Genomic DNA, 17,009 nt, shown 5'->3' with positions numbered 1-17,009 from the left:
AAATGTCATGCTGAAATTCAAAAGTAAGCTTACATTTTCATGATTCTAGCAAGGCTTTTTTTCTCCATGTTCCTCTGGCTACAAAATTCATCAGTGATACTGCTTTAATGAAAGTGGTGAGGGAAGAGTGGGTTTTTTTTTTTCTTCCCACCAAAATGTGGACTTTGTGGTGTCCAGCAAATCAGGAGCTTCTTCACTACTATGAACATAGTGAAGCCATGTCATGTGAAGGACACAAAAGCTAACTCCTAAACCTGGCCTTTTTTAACAAGGTTGAAGCTGTTCTTCAACCATACTGCTATTGACTGCAGTGGTCCCTGGGCCAAAATCTATTTCTTTTTGCAGAATATGAATTTGTTGTATTTTAGAAATTTGTCATAGAAATACAGAATGGTTTGGGTGAGAAGGGATCTTTAAAGGTCATGTATGCCAACCCCTGTGCTGTGGGCAGTGATGTTTTTCACTAGACCAGGTTGCCAATCTGACCCTGAACTTTGAGGGATTAGGCATCCACCAATTAATTCCCTATGCAACTCAGTGTCTCACCACATTGTAACTATGTCTTCATTGTATCCATAAATCTATCTACTCTTTCTGTTTAAAAGCATTTCCCTGTGTCCTGTCACTACAGAACTTGTTAAAAAGTTGTTAAAAGTGCCCTTCAAGTACGCAAAAGCCCCAATAATGTTTCTCCAGAGCTGTCTTTTCCCCGGGGTGGTCATCCCCAGCTCCCTCAGCCTGACTTAACTTTATTATACATCTGTTAAGCTGTCACAGGGAATATCATTCTTATTTTGAATGGCCAGAAATCACTCAATTTCAGGCTTTGAGATTTAGAGAAGAGTGATTACTCCTCTTCCACTCTACCAGAACCATTCATATCTGCTTTGGAACAGGCTGGGGAAACAGGCTGGTCAGCTCGAGTGAGAATGGAGAGTTTGACCTCTCTCTTACCTTGACATTCATGTCTTTTCTTGTCCCTCTTTCTCTCTCAGCTGCTGCCAAGCATGTTTGTGACCCCCTGTGCTCAGATGTAGGCTGCTGGGGCCCAGGGCCCTTCCACTGCTTCTCCTGCAGGTTTTTTGATCGTCAGAAGGAATGTGTGAAACAGTGCAACATCCTGCAAGGGTAAGGTGTCTCAGGGGTGCTTCAGGTTTTAGTTTTTAAAATGTGTTGTAGCTAGAAAGAAAGCAAGAAGCTGGGTCTCTGCTTGCATGGGATTTCCCCAGCTTGCAGAGATGCTGTGTGAACACAGTACCTTCCCCATTCAGTATTTCTTAGAAGTTTGCTCTTGACATGGTGACTGCTAAGAAAACATCCCATTAAGCCCACAAAGAGACTATCTAGAGGCCCAAGGACTCCTTGGGCTTCCTTCCCATAAGAAAGAAAGGAATTTAAAGCTCAATCTGTGGCTGTCATGTCAAGTACACTGTGTGAGAGCCAGAGCCATTTAGAATCTCTGGGAGCTCAGTCATCCCCAGAGCCAGGGCTTCACTGCCTGGTAGATTTCTTTCCTCTTATATTTGCTCAGATGAGCACCTCACCCTTGCAGTTTGCAAAGTTGAAGGGACAATGAACTTTCATCTGAAAATGACTGAGAGCAGCAATTTCAGACAAAATTATTGCCTCAGCCTTACCCAGGACCTGGAAAAAATATTGCTGCCTTGTGTGTCAATTCAGCAGGTGATGTAGGTGGAAAAGGCATGTCTAGCAGCAAAATTACTACATCTGACTTTTAAAGCTCCTGAGTATTAAGCAAGTACTTGTCAGGGTGCTAATGCCTCTGATGTTTGTATTTCTCTAGTGGTTTGCAGTTTAGCAGCTGTCTTTTTTTTAAAGTGAATTCCCTCTAGCAGCTATTTTAACCTGAAGGGCAGATCAGGGCATTATTTTGTGTCAAATGATGGATAGATTTAGTTTAATTAATAACACCATTACTTGAAGTGGAACAGCTTTATTGCTATTAAAACCATCTGTTACCAACTTTCATATTTTAATGATTCATTGTGTGTTGTAGAGAGGACATGAATTTAATTATCAGTGCCTTGCTGTTTAACTTTCCTAATTATTATTTGTAGCTTTGGCATCACTTGAACTGTTTTTGCTGATCTCTTTGCATCACTACCATTTAAAAGCCTCTAGAAATGGTTGTGAGTATTCTGTGACATTAGCTTCAAAGGGAAAGTAAACTAATTTGTAGTGTGCAATCTGGAGTGCCATGTGTTTCACTGTCAGCCAAATTTCCCTTACTCTTACATCCTCCTGGTTGCACTGAGCAAGTGCTACTGGTGTAGCCAAGAGGATCCTTCCTCCTGTCTCAGTACCATCATCATCTCAATCTAATGTGGAAAAGTCTGGAAAAGAAGAGAAGACCACAATTTATCACTTGCTATTATTGCTAAGGTTTAATTGTTTCTCTTTGTTTCTTGTTTTTTAGGGAGCCAAGAGAGTTTGAAAAGGACTCCAAGTGCCTCCCATGCCACCCTGAGTGCCTGGTGCAAAACTCCACCATGTACAATGCAACCTGCACTGGACCTGTAAGAGCAGATTCATCTTAGCAAACCTGAGCCCCAGATCACATATTCATATGTATTTCCCATGTTGAGATAATCCTGAGGTCTCATTTTAACCCTATTTGAGATGAAGCAGAGAATGGGCATGGTTAGAAGTCAAGATCTTGGGGCAAGGGAACAGGATAGGGAACCTCAGGGTGTTAGTTTTTTTTTCTCTGACAGGTAATCCAGAGTCACAGACATTGTAGAGTCATTAATATTTTTTAAAATAAATGTTATATTTTTTAAAAAAATACTTTATTTTGGCAAATATGGCAAAAAATTGAGTAACATGTAACCACTCAACTTCCAAGTTGGTATGAACACATTAGATCAAACTCAGATCTTAATTTCAAAAGTCCAGTTCTCCCTTTTTTTTTTTTTTTGAGATCAAATCTCTTGCCTCCATCACAGGTCCCCCTCTATGTTAGTTAGCCCAACTCTTTAAACACCTCTTGCCACTGCCAGCAGTGTTTGACCCTGTCTGAGTGTTTGACCCTTGCTCACTGTTGTGGTTTAGGAACTTCCCAACGTAGTACTCCCACTGAGACTCTCCAAAGGACAAAGCACTCACTCCCTTCCCCCTTCCCCTGTGGCAGGCTGGAGAGGAGAATTGGAGGCATAAGAGGGGAAAATAATGGATTGAGATAAGAACAATTTACTGGAAACAGCAATGAGATAAGGAAGGGAGCAGTAACAGCAACATTAGTAATAGTGTACAAGAAAGGTGAAGGATTCTGACATCATTGCTCAGAACCAGCATTACCCCACTGTTCCCTCTATCATACTTACTCAACCAGAAAGAACCTCTTCTCCCCAGAAGAAACTCCTTCCCCTTGCCCCTGGGGGAAGGAGGTACACATGAGGGGGTATAGAATAACCTCCATGTCCTAGCCATGCCCCTCCTGGCTGCTGCAAAAATTAACCCTGTCCTGTCAAGAACAAGGACACCCATCATCAGTTTGAGCAGTCACTGCTCAGTAATGTGAAGCATTTCCATCCTCCCTCCTAGCACCATGGCCTCAAGGATGTTATTTACATTATAAACTCCTTCAGGCAGTGACCCTCTGTTCCATATTTGCCTAGTATCTAGTAATCAGTCTATTATAGTGGCCCTTACACATTACAGTGATTAAAATAATCTTCCTATAGCATGTCTTACTTTTGTCCCACTGCAACCAGCACTATGGCTCTGGTCTGGTTTCTCTCCACAGTAGAATTTGGCCCACAATTGCTGGTTCCCCTGCTTTAAAATATTTAGGTCATTCATGGTGCTGTTACAGTCTTAATAAAAACAGTTCTGCCAAAAATGGCTGAAGGCAATGCCTTTAAATACAAAATACAAATTAAATGCTTTTCAAAGTGGGAAAAAAAAAGCATGGACTCCTTGGGTTGCCTTCATCATCCTATGCTTCTTCCTAACAGAGGAAAGAACCTGTGCTGAGAAGCCAGAAAAATAATTACTTGGTTCCAGTTTTTCCAGGAGGTATCAGGAGGTCTATATCCATTGTTTTAAATTATGTGACGGGAGATTGCACCAGGTAGCAACCAAACTGTCTGCTTTTCAGCTGACCCCTTATCAAGGTATCATTAAATTCTTCCCCATTTAAAATACAAAACGCAAGTTTTCCAACCAGACAGAAGGCAGAGGTGAAAAAGAAGCAATATTATAATGCAGGAAATATTAGCTTTATGATGCAAGAAAATATTAGCTTTAAGCAACAGGAACTGTCTTTTGTATGGTCCATCCTGCAAGAGCAATTGCTTGCAAGAATATCAGGTAGCAAGGTAATAAAACCAGACAATGCTGAAAACTTCCAGCAGTAAAAGGCATTTAGATTTATCTTCTGAGTTTCCTCCTGAATAGGCTGATGTAAGGGCATTATAAACAAGTTGTTTCTCTCTGCAGGGCCCTGACAATTGCATGAAGTGTGCCCATTTTATAGATGGCCCCCACTGTGTGAAATCCTGCCCAGCAGGGGTTCTGGGTGAGAATGACACCCTCGTCTGGAAATATGCTGATGCGAATAATGTTTGCCAACTCTGCCATCCCAACTGCACCCGGGGGTGAGTAAAACCTGGGACTGAATGGTGACAGGGAAGAAAAGAAAAAAAGAAACAGCTTGTCCAGAACTCTTTCTCCTGATGGTCCCATGTCAAGCCACTGAGAAGAACTAGAAGGGAGCAAGAGAGGTCAGGAGATCATGGTTAATCTAAGCAGAGTGTGGCAAACTTTGTAAGTAGGAAAAGGTCAGTGGTACTTTGTCTTTATGCAGAAGGAATGAAAATAGTTTAAGGGGTTTGAAACAGGCTTGTTTGATAACTTGAAAGAATTTTACAGAACTCATCCACCAGTGATACACCCTATTTTCCCACCTGGCTTGTTGCTGTGTCCTCTGGTTTTGAGAGGAACATCAGTGACATCTGGTGGATGCTGGGTTCCCAGGGCCCATTTTTCTGTGTACCTTTCAACTTTCAGGACTGAAATCCCAGTGGAGTAACTCAGTGATTTTCTTTTTTTCCTTCTTTCCATAAGCTAGCACTTGGTCTGATTTTAAAGCCTTGTGAGTGGGGCTTTTTAAACAGGAATCACAGTAAATGAAATCTATATGAACCATTTTTTCCTCATTTGGGGACACATTTAAACTGCAACCTGTAACAAGTTGTGAATTGATCTGTTTAACCTACATCACAAGTAATAATGGTCTCCTCTCCTGATTTCCAACCTTCAAAAGACATGAGATGCACGGGAAAAGGTTTTAGAGTTTGAGAGCTGGTTATTGGACTGTGAAGCTTTCAGAACAAAAAGTCAGCCCATGTTTGGTGTATTTTCCTTCACAGGCCTCTGCTTTTTACCCTGCAAATCTGTCTGATCCAAAATCCTTCTATAATAAGCCCATAATATATGTTGCAAGACCAACCATCACATTGTGTACTAGCTAATCCAACTGCCAGTTCCCCACCTTCATGGGAAAAAGGAGATGAAGGGTGGAATCACTCCCTTCATCAGAGGGCAAGTAACAGCTCTTTCTAGTTCTCATAGTGAAATTCAGTGCAATGGATTTCAGACAGTAGTTACACCAGCCTGCTGGATTTGCCACGATTTACAGTGATGCCCCCTATTTTTTTCTATAGTCACACACAAGGCTTATTGGGGCTTCCCACTGCAAGCCCGGGAAGAAATTTCCTCAGTTGAAAAGGGATCATAATTAAGTTGCTCTTCATTAATTACTTCAGTAGTCCCTACTGATACAAACTGGCCACAATGGTCTGATATCCTCCTTCTAACTGGCCACATGGAAATGCAGCTGATTAGTGGAATAGCGTAATGAGTAACCACATCTGAACAAGGCTTTTTTTTCAGTGTGCAGCCTCAGTAGTGAGAACAAACACTAAACTCGAATGCAGATTTGGAGAACATAATTTGCCAGACAGGGATGTAAAACAAGCCACACAGTGGCTCCTAGTGCACAAGCAAGTTCCCCAAGCAGAATTGATCAGAGAAGTCAATTCCTGCCTTGCTTTAGTAGTGGATGGGGGAACCACAGGAGTCACAGGAGATGAGGTTACAGTGAGGAGGAGACTTTTTAAAAATGAGGGTTACCCAACATATGCCTCAGTGTATTTGGCCCTGTGTTATTAAGGCAGAACATATAAAGTAGTATCAATTTAATCTTTCACATGAAAGAGCTGGGCTGAGTTTGCATCATTTACATTGTGAACATGCTCAATAGCCCAATTCAAATTGATGCCCAAATGTAGCAGATGAAATAGGCTGTATCCCTGAAGGGCTCAAGAGAGCTAGAAGGAGGTCGTGTTGCAATATTTGTTATACAGATGAGACATCTGTGGCCCTGGATGAGTAGGGAGCCAGTGTCAGGGTTATAATATGGGAACATGCAGTCAGACACAGCATTGTCCCTCTGAAGGCAATCCATCAGCAATGCCATTTCTCTTCATGCCTTTCCCTCATTTTGCTGTGGGAATCGATCTGTTCAACAGTGGGTGGAAAACATCTGTCTCACAAAGCTTTTGCATCCTTAGAAACCACAGTCTTAGCAATTCCTGCATGACAAGAAACAACAACTTCATTTCTGTCCCTGTCCAATTTCACGGCTAGAGCCCATCAGCATCTTATCAGCATGATTAAGTGTGCTGACTTCAGTAGTCATGCAAGCAAGGGTTCCCAGGATCTCTCTCTGTTTTCCTTATTTGAAGAAGCTTCAAGTAAAAGACTTCTCTTCCCAGCTGAGTTTTGTCAGGAATTTCATTTTTTCACTTTAGGCACGCGTACTGGTTGTACATTGCTCCTTTTGCAATGCTGTGAAGAATCCCTTTGAGTCTCATTTTCTTTGCTGAGTCCATTTTTCAGCCTTCATTAGGAAACAGAATGAAGGATGCTTTCTCCTGCTTAGCTCAAAAGACCCCTTCTCTCCCAATTCTCCTGTATTCTCTTGGGAATTTTGTACACGAGCTTCCTTTCGCCATGCCTCTAGTGCAGCTAAGAATTATATGCTACTATAAAGAAAGCAACATCTCAAAAGCCCTGGAATTACCCCATATGTTCATCAGTTAAAGACACTCATCATCTTAATTAATCTGGTCAGTGTTGTAGGATTTTATTTTCCCTTGCCAGTCTCACAGAGTACAGGAAATAAACCCAGACACAGCCTCTGGGGTGGATAATCAAGGAGGAGAAGAAGCCACCACTGTAGCCAGTACCACTGGCTGGCACATCCTGCCTCCATGCACAGTTGCTGTCAACACTCTGTGTCTCACCAGTTTTCATTTTAAATGCTAAGGGATTTTTGGGGGAAATGAGAAAGTGGCCAGGGGATCTGAGAGGGAAGGCTGCAGAAGCACAGCACAAATCCTATGCCTTTTTCACTCTTGGAAGGTTACTTAGAAAGAGAGGACAAAGTAAAATTTTTGTAAAGTTTAAAAATATTTAAAAATGGTTTTCCATTTCTTTTATGATTGCGAAGTAACTTAGGCTGTTATAGTGTGAGTCCCCTCTGAAAGGCCATCAGTCATGACAACTTGACTGTATTACATCAAATTATAGGTCAAGGAGAACTATAGGTCAAGGAGAAAGTTGTTAAAATCTTGATGGATTTAGGAAATAAACAGCTGTGTCTGCGCCGGGACCAGTAATACTTACATAGATGGGTAAAATTTGTAGTTCAGGATGAAGTAGTTTTCAGGAGCTGTACACAGAACTAATTTTCCAATAAGTAGAGAAATATATCAAAGACTACAACTGCTGTTATATTCATCTCCTATATCCATAAGATCTTGAGTTACTTCATAACATAAGGTCACATTTGTCATTTTGGTTTCTGTAAGCAGAAGAAAAATTACTCAGGAATGGAAAACGTGCTTGTTTAGATTCCATAAAATCTGGGTTACTTATGTAGGGTGTCATCATAAAATTCCACATTAAGAAAGTTATATATAGTCCTGGAGGGATAATTCTTATGGACTTTGTTTCTTCTCTGACTTGTGAAATTAATCAGAAAACCAAGAGGGATTTGAAAAGCACAAGCTGATCTCTCTATTTCTTCCCAAACAACTTTTTACTTTATCTTACAAGACTTGATATTGATGGATTTGTGTGGGAAAAGGAAAGGAACTGATAAAAATCTGCAGTTCTCCTGCCTCCACTTCAATGTGTAGGAGAAGAACTGGTCAGTCATTCCTCAGACTCTAGCTACAATCACCTCAGCCAGTTTTGTTTGCTGCTAGGAAGCACAAAGAGAACTTGCCGTCTTAAAGTAGCATGGCAAACTAGAATTTTGAGGAAGAGATACTTTGAGGGACAGTAGTCATATTCTGAAATTAGGTGAGGTATTCTAATTTCACATTCTTATCAAAAGCAGCTGCACATGTTTTGTTGTGTTAGAAATTCATGTCCAGGAGGCAGACCATGACTGGATGTGGTCTGGAGTCCTAGGTCAATTTTCCATTGAGTACCTGAAGAGAGAAGCCCAAGGCAAGATCTGCCCCCTGTGATGATAAGCAAGCTGGTGGCTCTGCTCTGCATGTGCAGCCTCTCTGTGCTTAGTTACACAACTGAGCAAACAAAGCAAGCTGTATGCTGGTAGCAAAGCTAACAAGGCTGAGGACCCGGAATCCGGGAATTGGTATGCACAGCACTTCCAGCATGTCCAGGACACCAGGATGCACATTCTTGCATGGGAGCCCAGTGAACTTACAAGACCTTCCAGATGCTGGGTCTTGGAGCACTGTGTTGGCCCAGAAACAAGACAAATACACAAGGGAAGATCCGAGTAATGAAAACAAACAAACAAACAAACTAAAACCCAATAAAATGAGCAGTTGCTTCACCTCTTCCTTCCCCAGACCTAGTCCAAGTTACGAGAGAAGATCTGAAACTCTACCTGGCATTTTGAAAGTTTTTTGGTTTCTCCTGTCAGTGAGAGCAGTTTTTCTGGCATGGGCTCATTTCTTATCCCCTATTTGACCTCCTCTGGAATTGTTTTGGGATGATCCATTTTCTTTAAGTCAGCGCAGGGAGCGGATACCACAAACTGGACTTTAGTCCTTTTCTTTGCTCTGTTTTCTAGAGGTGATGTCAGCCTCTCAGTAATGCTCTCCTTCCTCAGCAGACGTCACAAAGACCACAATTCCCATGAAGAGCATACATCTTATAGCCCAGCAGCACTTGGGGAATGCACTGTGCCTCTCACACTCATTAGACCATCAAGTGAACACAGTCACTGTTTTCATCTGTGGGGTTTTCTTTTTTTTGCACTGCGCTGCCAAAAATTTGAGCATTTTAAACTCAAATGGAGGGTGAACAACTTGCTAGTAGAGTTCCTGGCTCCCTGGATAATGATTGTACCTGTTTACATTACCAGTAACATAAAACTTTGGATTCTAAAGGAAAAATACCATGGACACATGCCAACAAACTGTAGCCCAAGAGAGTGCTGTGAAGTCCCATTTTTTTGATGGAAGTCCGTGTATCTGCTACCCAAGTTTTCCATTGAAATAGAAAGTCTGGAAATTGAGTTCTTTACCTTATCAGGAAACAAGGATTTTGCAGCTGGGTCTGCAATGACATGTTTCCACATGTATTTCTGTCCATGTAGGAGGAGAAGGCTACTTCTGCCCTCCTCCACAGTCAGCCCTGGGCTCTGCACAGAGATAGGGAGTCCATGAATTTTGTGTATCTATGTCCTCCCCCACTTCTACCACATGCCAAAAAATTGTTTTAAAACATTCTTTAAACTAAGTATGCAGCATAGCTATTTCTCTAGATAAAAGATGTTGGAGCAAGGTTGTTGACTGATATTTAACGGAATGTATGACTATTATAAATTCCTGTGTTAACACTTGGACTGCTCTGAAACACAAACTTTCAAATCAGTAGCACTCTTCTTAGTTGGAATCACAGAACTATGTAGGCCAGAGCTACTATGTTTGTAACATTCATTTGTTTTTACAGGTGCAAAGGGCCAGGTCTTGAAGGCTGTCCAAATGGGTGAGTATTTCATCTGCTACAATTAATGGCAGAGCTGTAAGGAATGTGTGTGTGTGTGTTTACATTTCCACAGTGGATACTGCAAGGCTGGGACTAAAGTCTTCAGCTGTTTACAGGGAAGTGACAGATTAAAGCAGGCTCAGAGCTATAAAAATGGATTAAAGAACTGAGAAACACTGCTACTGGCACAAGACTTCAAAATCTTGTTCTGCCTACAGTTTTTGTCAAGGTGAGACCAGGGATCTGTTACTGAAGAATAAAAGGAGGGAATGAAAAAAGGAAGGATTAAGGGCAGAGAGAGCTATGTTTAGGACTGATATAGTTACCTGTGTTGCAGGAGACTCAGAGATGCAGAGGGTCTTTTCCAGCACTGTGATCTGTACATCTCCAAATACTGTGTGCCCAGTTGGATTCTTATTTGTCACACTCAGACTAGATCTTATATCACACTGCTTGGCTTCATGATGTGCTCGAGGTCATGCAACAAGCAAACAGTCTGACTGACTGAGAGAGAGGGATTTAGTTTCTGGCCACAAAGTCATGCTATGGCAAGATAAATTCAGCCTAGAAGTACTGTTAAAAAGTGACTGTATTTAATAGCAATCCCTGGGGCAGCTTAGAAAAATGCTGGGAAGAATCTCTAAGTACAGACCAAAAAACAACCTTGGAAAACGGGCTTTTCTTTTCAACTTAAATTTGCAATTACCCAAGCTTTAATAAAGAGGCAGCAATCTGTCTGTACAGTGGGAATGGTACACAACACCTGGCTTCAGACATTTGTACTTGTAAGGAAGATTGATGATCTGACATTCACTGTGACCCTTACATCATGCCCCCCTTCCCCCCCGCAATAATGGGGGGATATCAGCTGCATTGCTGGTGTCACACCTGTGGATGCCTTTCTGAGAGGCCTTCTCTCCACATGCTTCATGTCTCTGATCACACATGGGCTGCCCACAACTGGCACACATAAGCATCACAGATCTGATGCCCATGTGCTTGGTGGGTGTGGGAACCCAGGACATCCCTCTGGCTGTCCAGGATGGCCAAGACCCCTGCCAGGGGGCTCAGAAGCCCCGGCATGGAGCCCAAAACACTTGTGGTTTTGATTATGACCTGTGGAGGAAATTACCAACCTTATATGAAGATCAGCCAGCGACAATGGTTTAGGTAGAGTAATAGTGAAGTTATCATGGGGTGAAAAGGTAGATTTTGGGGTTTCTAGAACGGGGATTCAGGAGGCAAGATGGAGGGATCTGGGCATGTCCAGCCTTTCTTCTTCTTCTTGGCCTCCATCTTCTGCTATGATGTTGGCACTTACAGATTGGTCTAGAGTAGAAGCTCACTGTCTAGCATAGGTGATAGGTATTGGAAAGTAATTGTAAACATTGTATACGTAGTATTTAGTAAAAAGACATAACACCACCCCGGGGGCAGGCAGTGTGCCTGGAACTGTCCTGCTGGACAGACCTCGGTAGGGTAGGAGAAAATTTTTTATAGATAAGACGCAATAAACAACTTTGAGACCGAGAAATGAAGAGCTCCAACTCATTCTTCAAGTGCTCGGGCTGGGAAAGAGACTTTTAACGTCTCTCAGGGTCACAGAGACCACCAAAAGATCCCGAGAGCTGGGTTTGTTGGAGGGAGGAGAAATCCCCTCACTTAAGCTATGAGGATCAGTTCCATTTGTGAGTTTGAGGGAAGAGTGAAGACTTGTAATTTTAAGCCGAGATGGAAATTAAGCACCACTTTGAACAGACTACAGGATGAGGAATTTAAAAATACAAGTGCGCAAGAAATCTGAAAGGTCAAATAGGCTTATGTGGCTGTCCAGAGTCTGATCAAAACATAAGGCTTCCTGCAACTTCTCTAGGCCTTCTTTAAAGTCTAACACCTAAGAATCTTTTTCTCTTTCTGCGTGCCCTGCTGTGTTGCAGCTCCAAGATCCCGTCTATCGCAGCGGGTGTTGTGGGAGGGCTCCTGTGCCTGGTGGTGGTGGGCCTGGGCATCGGCCTCTACCTGCGCAGACGCCACATCGTCCGGAAGCGCACCCTGCGCCGCCTGCTGCAGGAGAGGGAGGTGAGCACTGCCAGCCCCCCTGCTCCACCTGGCCCACTGGGTCCTGCTCCTTCTGCCAGAGGATTAAAGCACCCTGCATCTGTGTCCTGCATCCTTGTAGCTCAGCAATCCCTTGGGATGGGGAACGCGGCAGTTGCCAGGCCACTCAGGAAAGGAGCGGCATGCACCTAACACCTTCTCAATCTCAAATCTGATCCCTCTGCGTATAATTTGCAAAATATTTAAGGGATTTGGATGTCTCAGTCCCAAGGAAAGTCATTGAGATTGTCTACCCAGAAAAAACTACACCTTCAGGTTGAGGTGCAATGTGTTTGCTGATCCGTGCTACCTTCCTGTGTAGACCTTCAGCCTCAAATCGTGTGTCCCTCCAGACAAGCCTTGGGGCTCCTGGGGCAGATTGGGGTGCTTTTGAAAGTATTTCCCCCTTGATCCTGTGGAAAAAAAGGAGAGGAGGGAAGGGAATTGAAGAAGTGTTAGTGTCTTGTCTTTGGTTTGTTTTTAGCACAAAAAGCCCACAAAGCCATCAAAGTGAACGGTTCACCCTGTTGGGCATGAACAAGGTTTCTGCACTGCTTTTTGTTTTTGTGTGCATTACAGCATCACCCTCTGGATATTTCATATACACAACATTCCTAATCCTGGGTGGAAGCTGCTCTTTTGTGGTTAGCCCCCTACTCTTTCTAGTCTGGTTCTAGTAAATTAGCCAATTGTTTTTAACATTCTGCTAAAATCCCAGTTGCAGCTTCATTCTGTACTTGCCAGCTTTGCAGAGTCAGCTACTAATATCCTTAAAACAAAAGAAGAAAAAGATAAGCTGGCTTGTTTTTCATTGCACTATGAAACTATATTTTACATATGGCTGTGTTCTGCAGTTGTGATAGTAGAGTTCAATTTCTGCTCAGCTCATATTGTACCCTCTGGACTCCTCAAAATGAGGATATTTCATCACAACTGAGAGGGTGCTGGTTCTCTAAAAGCAGGTTGAATCTAGCTAAATATGGTTTCATTTGAAGAAAAATCAAAAGGAAAAACACCGAGGAAAAAGCTGACTTATGCATCATAAAAGCATTAAATATCTTTGGCGGGCATTACCACTGTTTGCAATACGGCTAAGATAAAATTTTGAAAAAATCAATAGGCAATTTAACATCCTTTTTTTGAGGAGAGAATCACTGTCAGAGTTTCAATTGCTGCTTGTACACTGCATGATCTGAGGGAACCACTGGTTCTATGGGAATTTTATCCAGTTAAACAAGAACAGACATGAAAGGTTGCTGGTGATTCTTGCCCATTATTTTAAACATTTTAATAATTTACTCACAAGTTCAAAACAAAAATAATCTCCTTTAGCATCTGTGGTAATTACATGATTTTTCATGCCATGTGTTTCAAGGCTTTGAAGTCATAGCCTCCATTTGAGAAGAGGTATTCCTTCGTTCTCCTTCAAAAGGGCTGCTGCCACTCCATGCTTGATTTTTGGAGCAGGTATTTATCCCTGCAAGACAGAGCAGAATTATCCTCCCATAAACTTCACATGGAATCAAATGTTTATTATTTTAAAGGAAGGATTTATTTGCTTCCTCAAAGTGTTCAACCTTCCAGACTGTGTAACCTTCTAACATCATCTTCTTTCTGTATCAGCTTGTTGAACCACTGACACCCAGTGGAGAGGCACCAAACCAGGCTCATCTGAGAATTCTAAAGGAAACAGAATTTAAAAAGGTCAAAGTTTTAGGCTCTGGAGCTTTTGGCACTGTTTATAAGGTAAGATCATCATTTTTCTATTCCCCTTTTCATCCTGCTCCCTTCTGCAGAAGCCACCAAAACAAAGCAAGATCTGGGAACTTCAATCATTGTGTAGATATTTTTTTTAAACTAGATTTTATAGCATGTATCTATTGAAGGGTAGAGAGATTACTCAATCATCATTAGTTTTGTTAGAAACTGGCTAACAGGAGAAGATTTACATAAAAGTCTGCCAAAGTCATACTGCTGAACCTGGAGAACAAAGATAATGACTTAAAAACGACCACAGTCAGATACAACCCACTGTAAATATTAAGAAGAAAAAGAAACGCATTGTGGTTAGCTGAGTGCAAAACCATTTTTCTGTGTCATCTGGGATCTTCTTTTTATAATGTTCAATCATTCTTTCATTAGAACTGATTCAGATGTGTGAAAGTGTCTGCACACTTTCAGTTGTGTAGGTTCACAAGTTATTTTTTCTCTTGGTTTATCCTCTGTGCTTCTTCATTAAGTTCCTCCTTTTATTCAGGATATGTGTTTCAGGCTTTTCCATTAACTGTAGATCCCTATATTTCTTTGTAAAGCTCTATATTCTGAATCAGGCTTCCAGCTATGATTAGGAACTTCAGGGGCACAAAAAGATGTGCACCCTCCCTGCTGGGGGTTTCAGGAACATGTCCTCCCAGTGCCACACTGCTGACCTGCCACTAAGTGGCCTCCTGACACTTCAGATGTAGAGCACTGCCACCAGTGGGACACAGACTTCCCTACCACTGCATGTGTATGGCTGGATTATTTGTACAGCACAGGTGCCATCTGGTTTTAATGAGAAAATGCTAATTATTTTCATCCCATGATTTATAAATTGGAAGTGACAAGGTTTTGCACATGCAGTTGCTGTGAAGCTCTAATTAGTTCGATTTCCATCCACAAGTGTTGCTCTTTATGCATCTCTTGGGCTATTTACACAGGCATAGTAGTGAACATCTTTTTTTCAAGAAAGGATGGTAGAGGTGACTGAAAAAGAAGTACCACCCCATTAACAGGAATTTGGTAATTCCCACAAGACACGTTTTTTTGCATATTTTTGTTGTCTGCCATGTCTTTCCATTGCTCAGAATATTTAATTCTAGTCAGAAGATGTAAAATATATATGTAACTGTGAGAATTAACCTGTTAGGTATGAGACTGAATAACTCTTTGTACTTTTTTTGGTAGGGACTTTGGATCCCAGAAGGAGAGAAGGTTAAAATTCCTGTTGCTATTAAAGAGTTGAGAGAGGCTACATCACCAAAAGCCAACAAGGAAATACTTGATGTGAGTTTTCATGTTTGTTTTCTCAAATTGCCAGTGGTCTGTGGATTTTCTTCTCTAACAACTAGAGGGGTTTCAGGAATTTGTGTGGGAAGAAATATTTTGCATCCTAAATTCAATTGTCCATGTAGGAGTTCTGCACTTTCCAGCCCAGTCTGTGAAGTGCTTTTGTATCTCTCATGAACCCAACCCAAATACAGATTTTATACTCTAAGTAGGGGTGGGGTAGCATCTAAGGAGTAGTTAGGACCATACATTTACAACTAATTCTTTTTTAAAATTCTGATATTTCAGGCCTTAAGCTGTAGCCTTCATTGTCATTATGGTGGTATAAATAAGCCAAATAACAACAGACCTAGTGATTTATGAATCCTGCAGGTTGTCATGAACTAGTTGCTTGATTAAATAGAATTAAATTAACTATAAATCCAAAATAAAATTTAAAAATGCCAGGTGTCTGGTTTCTCTGCCATAGAATGCAAGAAATTATCTCACCTTCTGACAGAAGCTTGGGATTTTTATTTTATTGTTTGGATAGAGTTCATAGCTTCAGAAAACAAGAGAAAATGCTGTGGGGCACTGATTTAGGAGTTCAGAAATGTTTGAGTTTACAGTGAATGAGATAGAGTACTAAAGACAAAATTTCCTGCACCTGGAGTTTATGAAAATCTTAACTAGATCCAAAGCCATGGAACATGCAGCACCCAGGATATACAAATTTGTGTGCAAGGAAAGGAGACTGCTGAGTGAGGAGAGTAGCACTCAGAAGTTCATTGTAACTTCAGATTTCCCATGATGTTGTGGTTCAATCTTAAGCAACAAGAAGACTATGTCTTTCTGTCTTTTTAACCTTCCCTGGTCCCAAATGGACCTGTTTGTCTGGAACTGATGGTGTTGTTAATTAAGCACACAAGTCCTTCAGCCATGGCGAAAATTGTGGTTTGGTTTTTTTTTTTTTTTTTTTTGGTAGGGATTGAATTTAGAAGGTATTTTTTTTAACTCCAGTTTTGGCCAGCAAATGGTATTTCAGGTAGGAAGGTTCATCTCAGGTGGCTGAAGCTGGTGAAGATCTTAACAAAAAGACCATCCTTGTAGTGAGAAGTCTCAGGATAAATGTCTGTGAACAAACCACCACTTGTGCTACTGACAATATTAAAGCTTACTGGATTTTTCAAGTCACCCTGAATAAACAGTGTTATTCCAATACATTACTCTGCTTCAACAGATTGTGTGTTATGCACCATATGATTTGATAGGCATATTGCAGCAGTGCAGAAGAATTGGTGGTCCAGCTCCAAATCCATACAGGAAGCAATATCCATTTTGGTTTTAGTTTAGTTAGACTGCAGACAAGGCTCAGCCCTTCCCCAGGTCTATGTGGCCCTCATTCCTGCACCTCCCTCCCTTCACTGGCATTCCCTGCATTGAGGAACTGGCAGAGATGCTGCTCAGCTGCCTGCCCTGAGCTCTGCCTCACTGTTTGCTCTTCACAGTGATAAGGAGCATAACACAGTGTTCACAAAGGATGCTTTGGATTTAACTGCATTAAATTCCTGAAGGCATGTATCCTGGAGGAAGGATTAGTCAACAAGCCTACAGTACTTCATCCTTCCTTCAGCAGATCAAGATCACTGGACAGGGTAGTAGATGCAGGGGCTGTGTGCTCTTGAGTGCTATCAAAGTGTATTCTCTTCTAAAACAAATTTCAGTAGCAGATCCCCACATTATCTTTTCCTTTGAATTAGGATGTTTATCAAAAAGCTCTTGCTTTTCCAATCCTATTCATTTTTAGATAATTTGGTTGGTGGAAC

The 17,009-nt window shown here is 41.6% G+C and overlaps 1 protein-coding gene across 1 annotated transcript in view; it reads left to right on the top strand.

Moving 5' to 3' along the window:
- Positions 1–17,009, top strand: part of EGFR (epidermal growth factor receptor) — a 150,873-nt gene that overhangs the window by 120,246 nt on the left and 13,618 nt on the right. Inside the window, exons 13-20 of the mRNA XM_031060859.1 lie at positions 302–310; positions 996–1,128; positions 2,438–2,537; positions 4,462–4,619; positions 10,024–10,059; positions 11,997–12,138; positions 13,780–13,902; positions 15,103–15,201. Coding sequence (XP_030916719.1) covers positions 302–310; positions 996–1,128; positions 2,438–2,537; positions 4,462–4,619; positions 10,024–10,059; positions 11,997–12,138; positions 13,780–13,902; positions 15,103–15,201 — 800 coding nt within the window. The remainder of the gene's footprint in view (positions 1–301; positions 311–995; positions 1,129–2,437; positions 2,538–4,461; positions 4,620–10,023; positions 10,060–11,996; positions 12,139–13,779; positions 13,903–15,102; positions 15,202–17,009) is intronic.

The sequence above is a fragment of the Geospiza fortis genome, unplaced genomic scaffold, assembly GCF_000277835.1.
Source record: "Geospiza fortis unplaced genomic scaffold, GeoFor_1.0 scaffold265, whole genome shotgun sequence".
NCBI lineage: Eukaryota > Metazoa > Chordata > Aves > Passeriformes > Thraupidae > Geospiza > Geospiza fortis.
The sequence above is the reverse complement of the archived record's forward strand: the minus strand, read 5'-3'. Positions and strand labels throughout refer to the sequence as shown.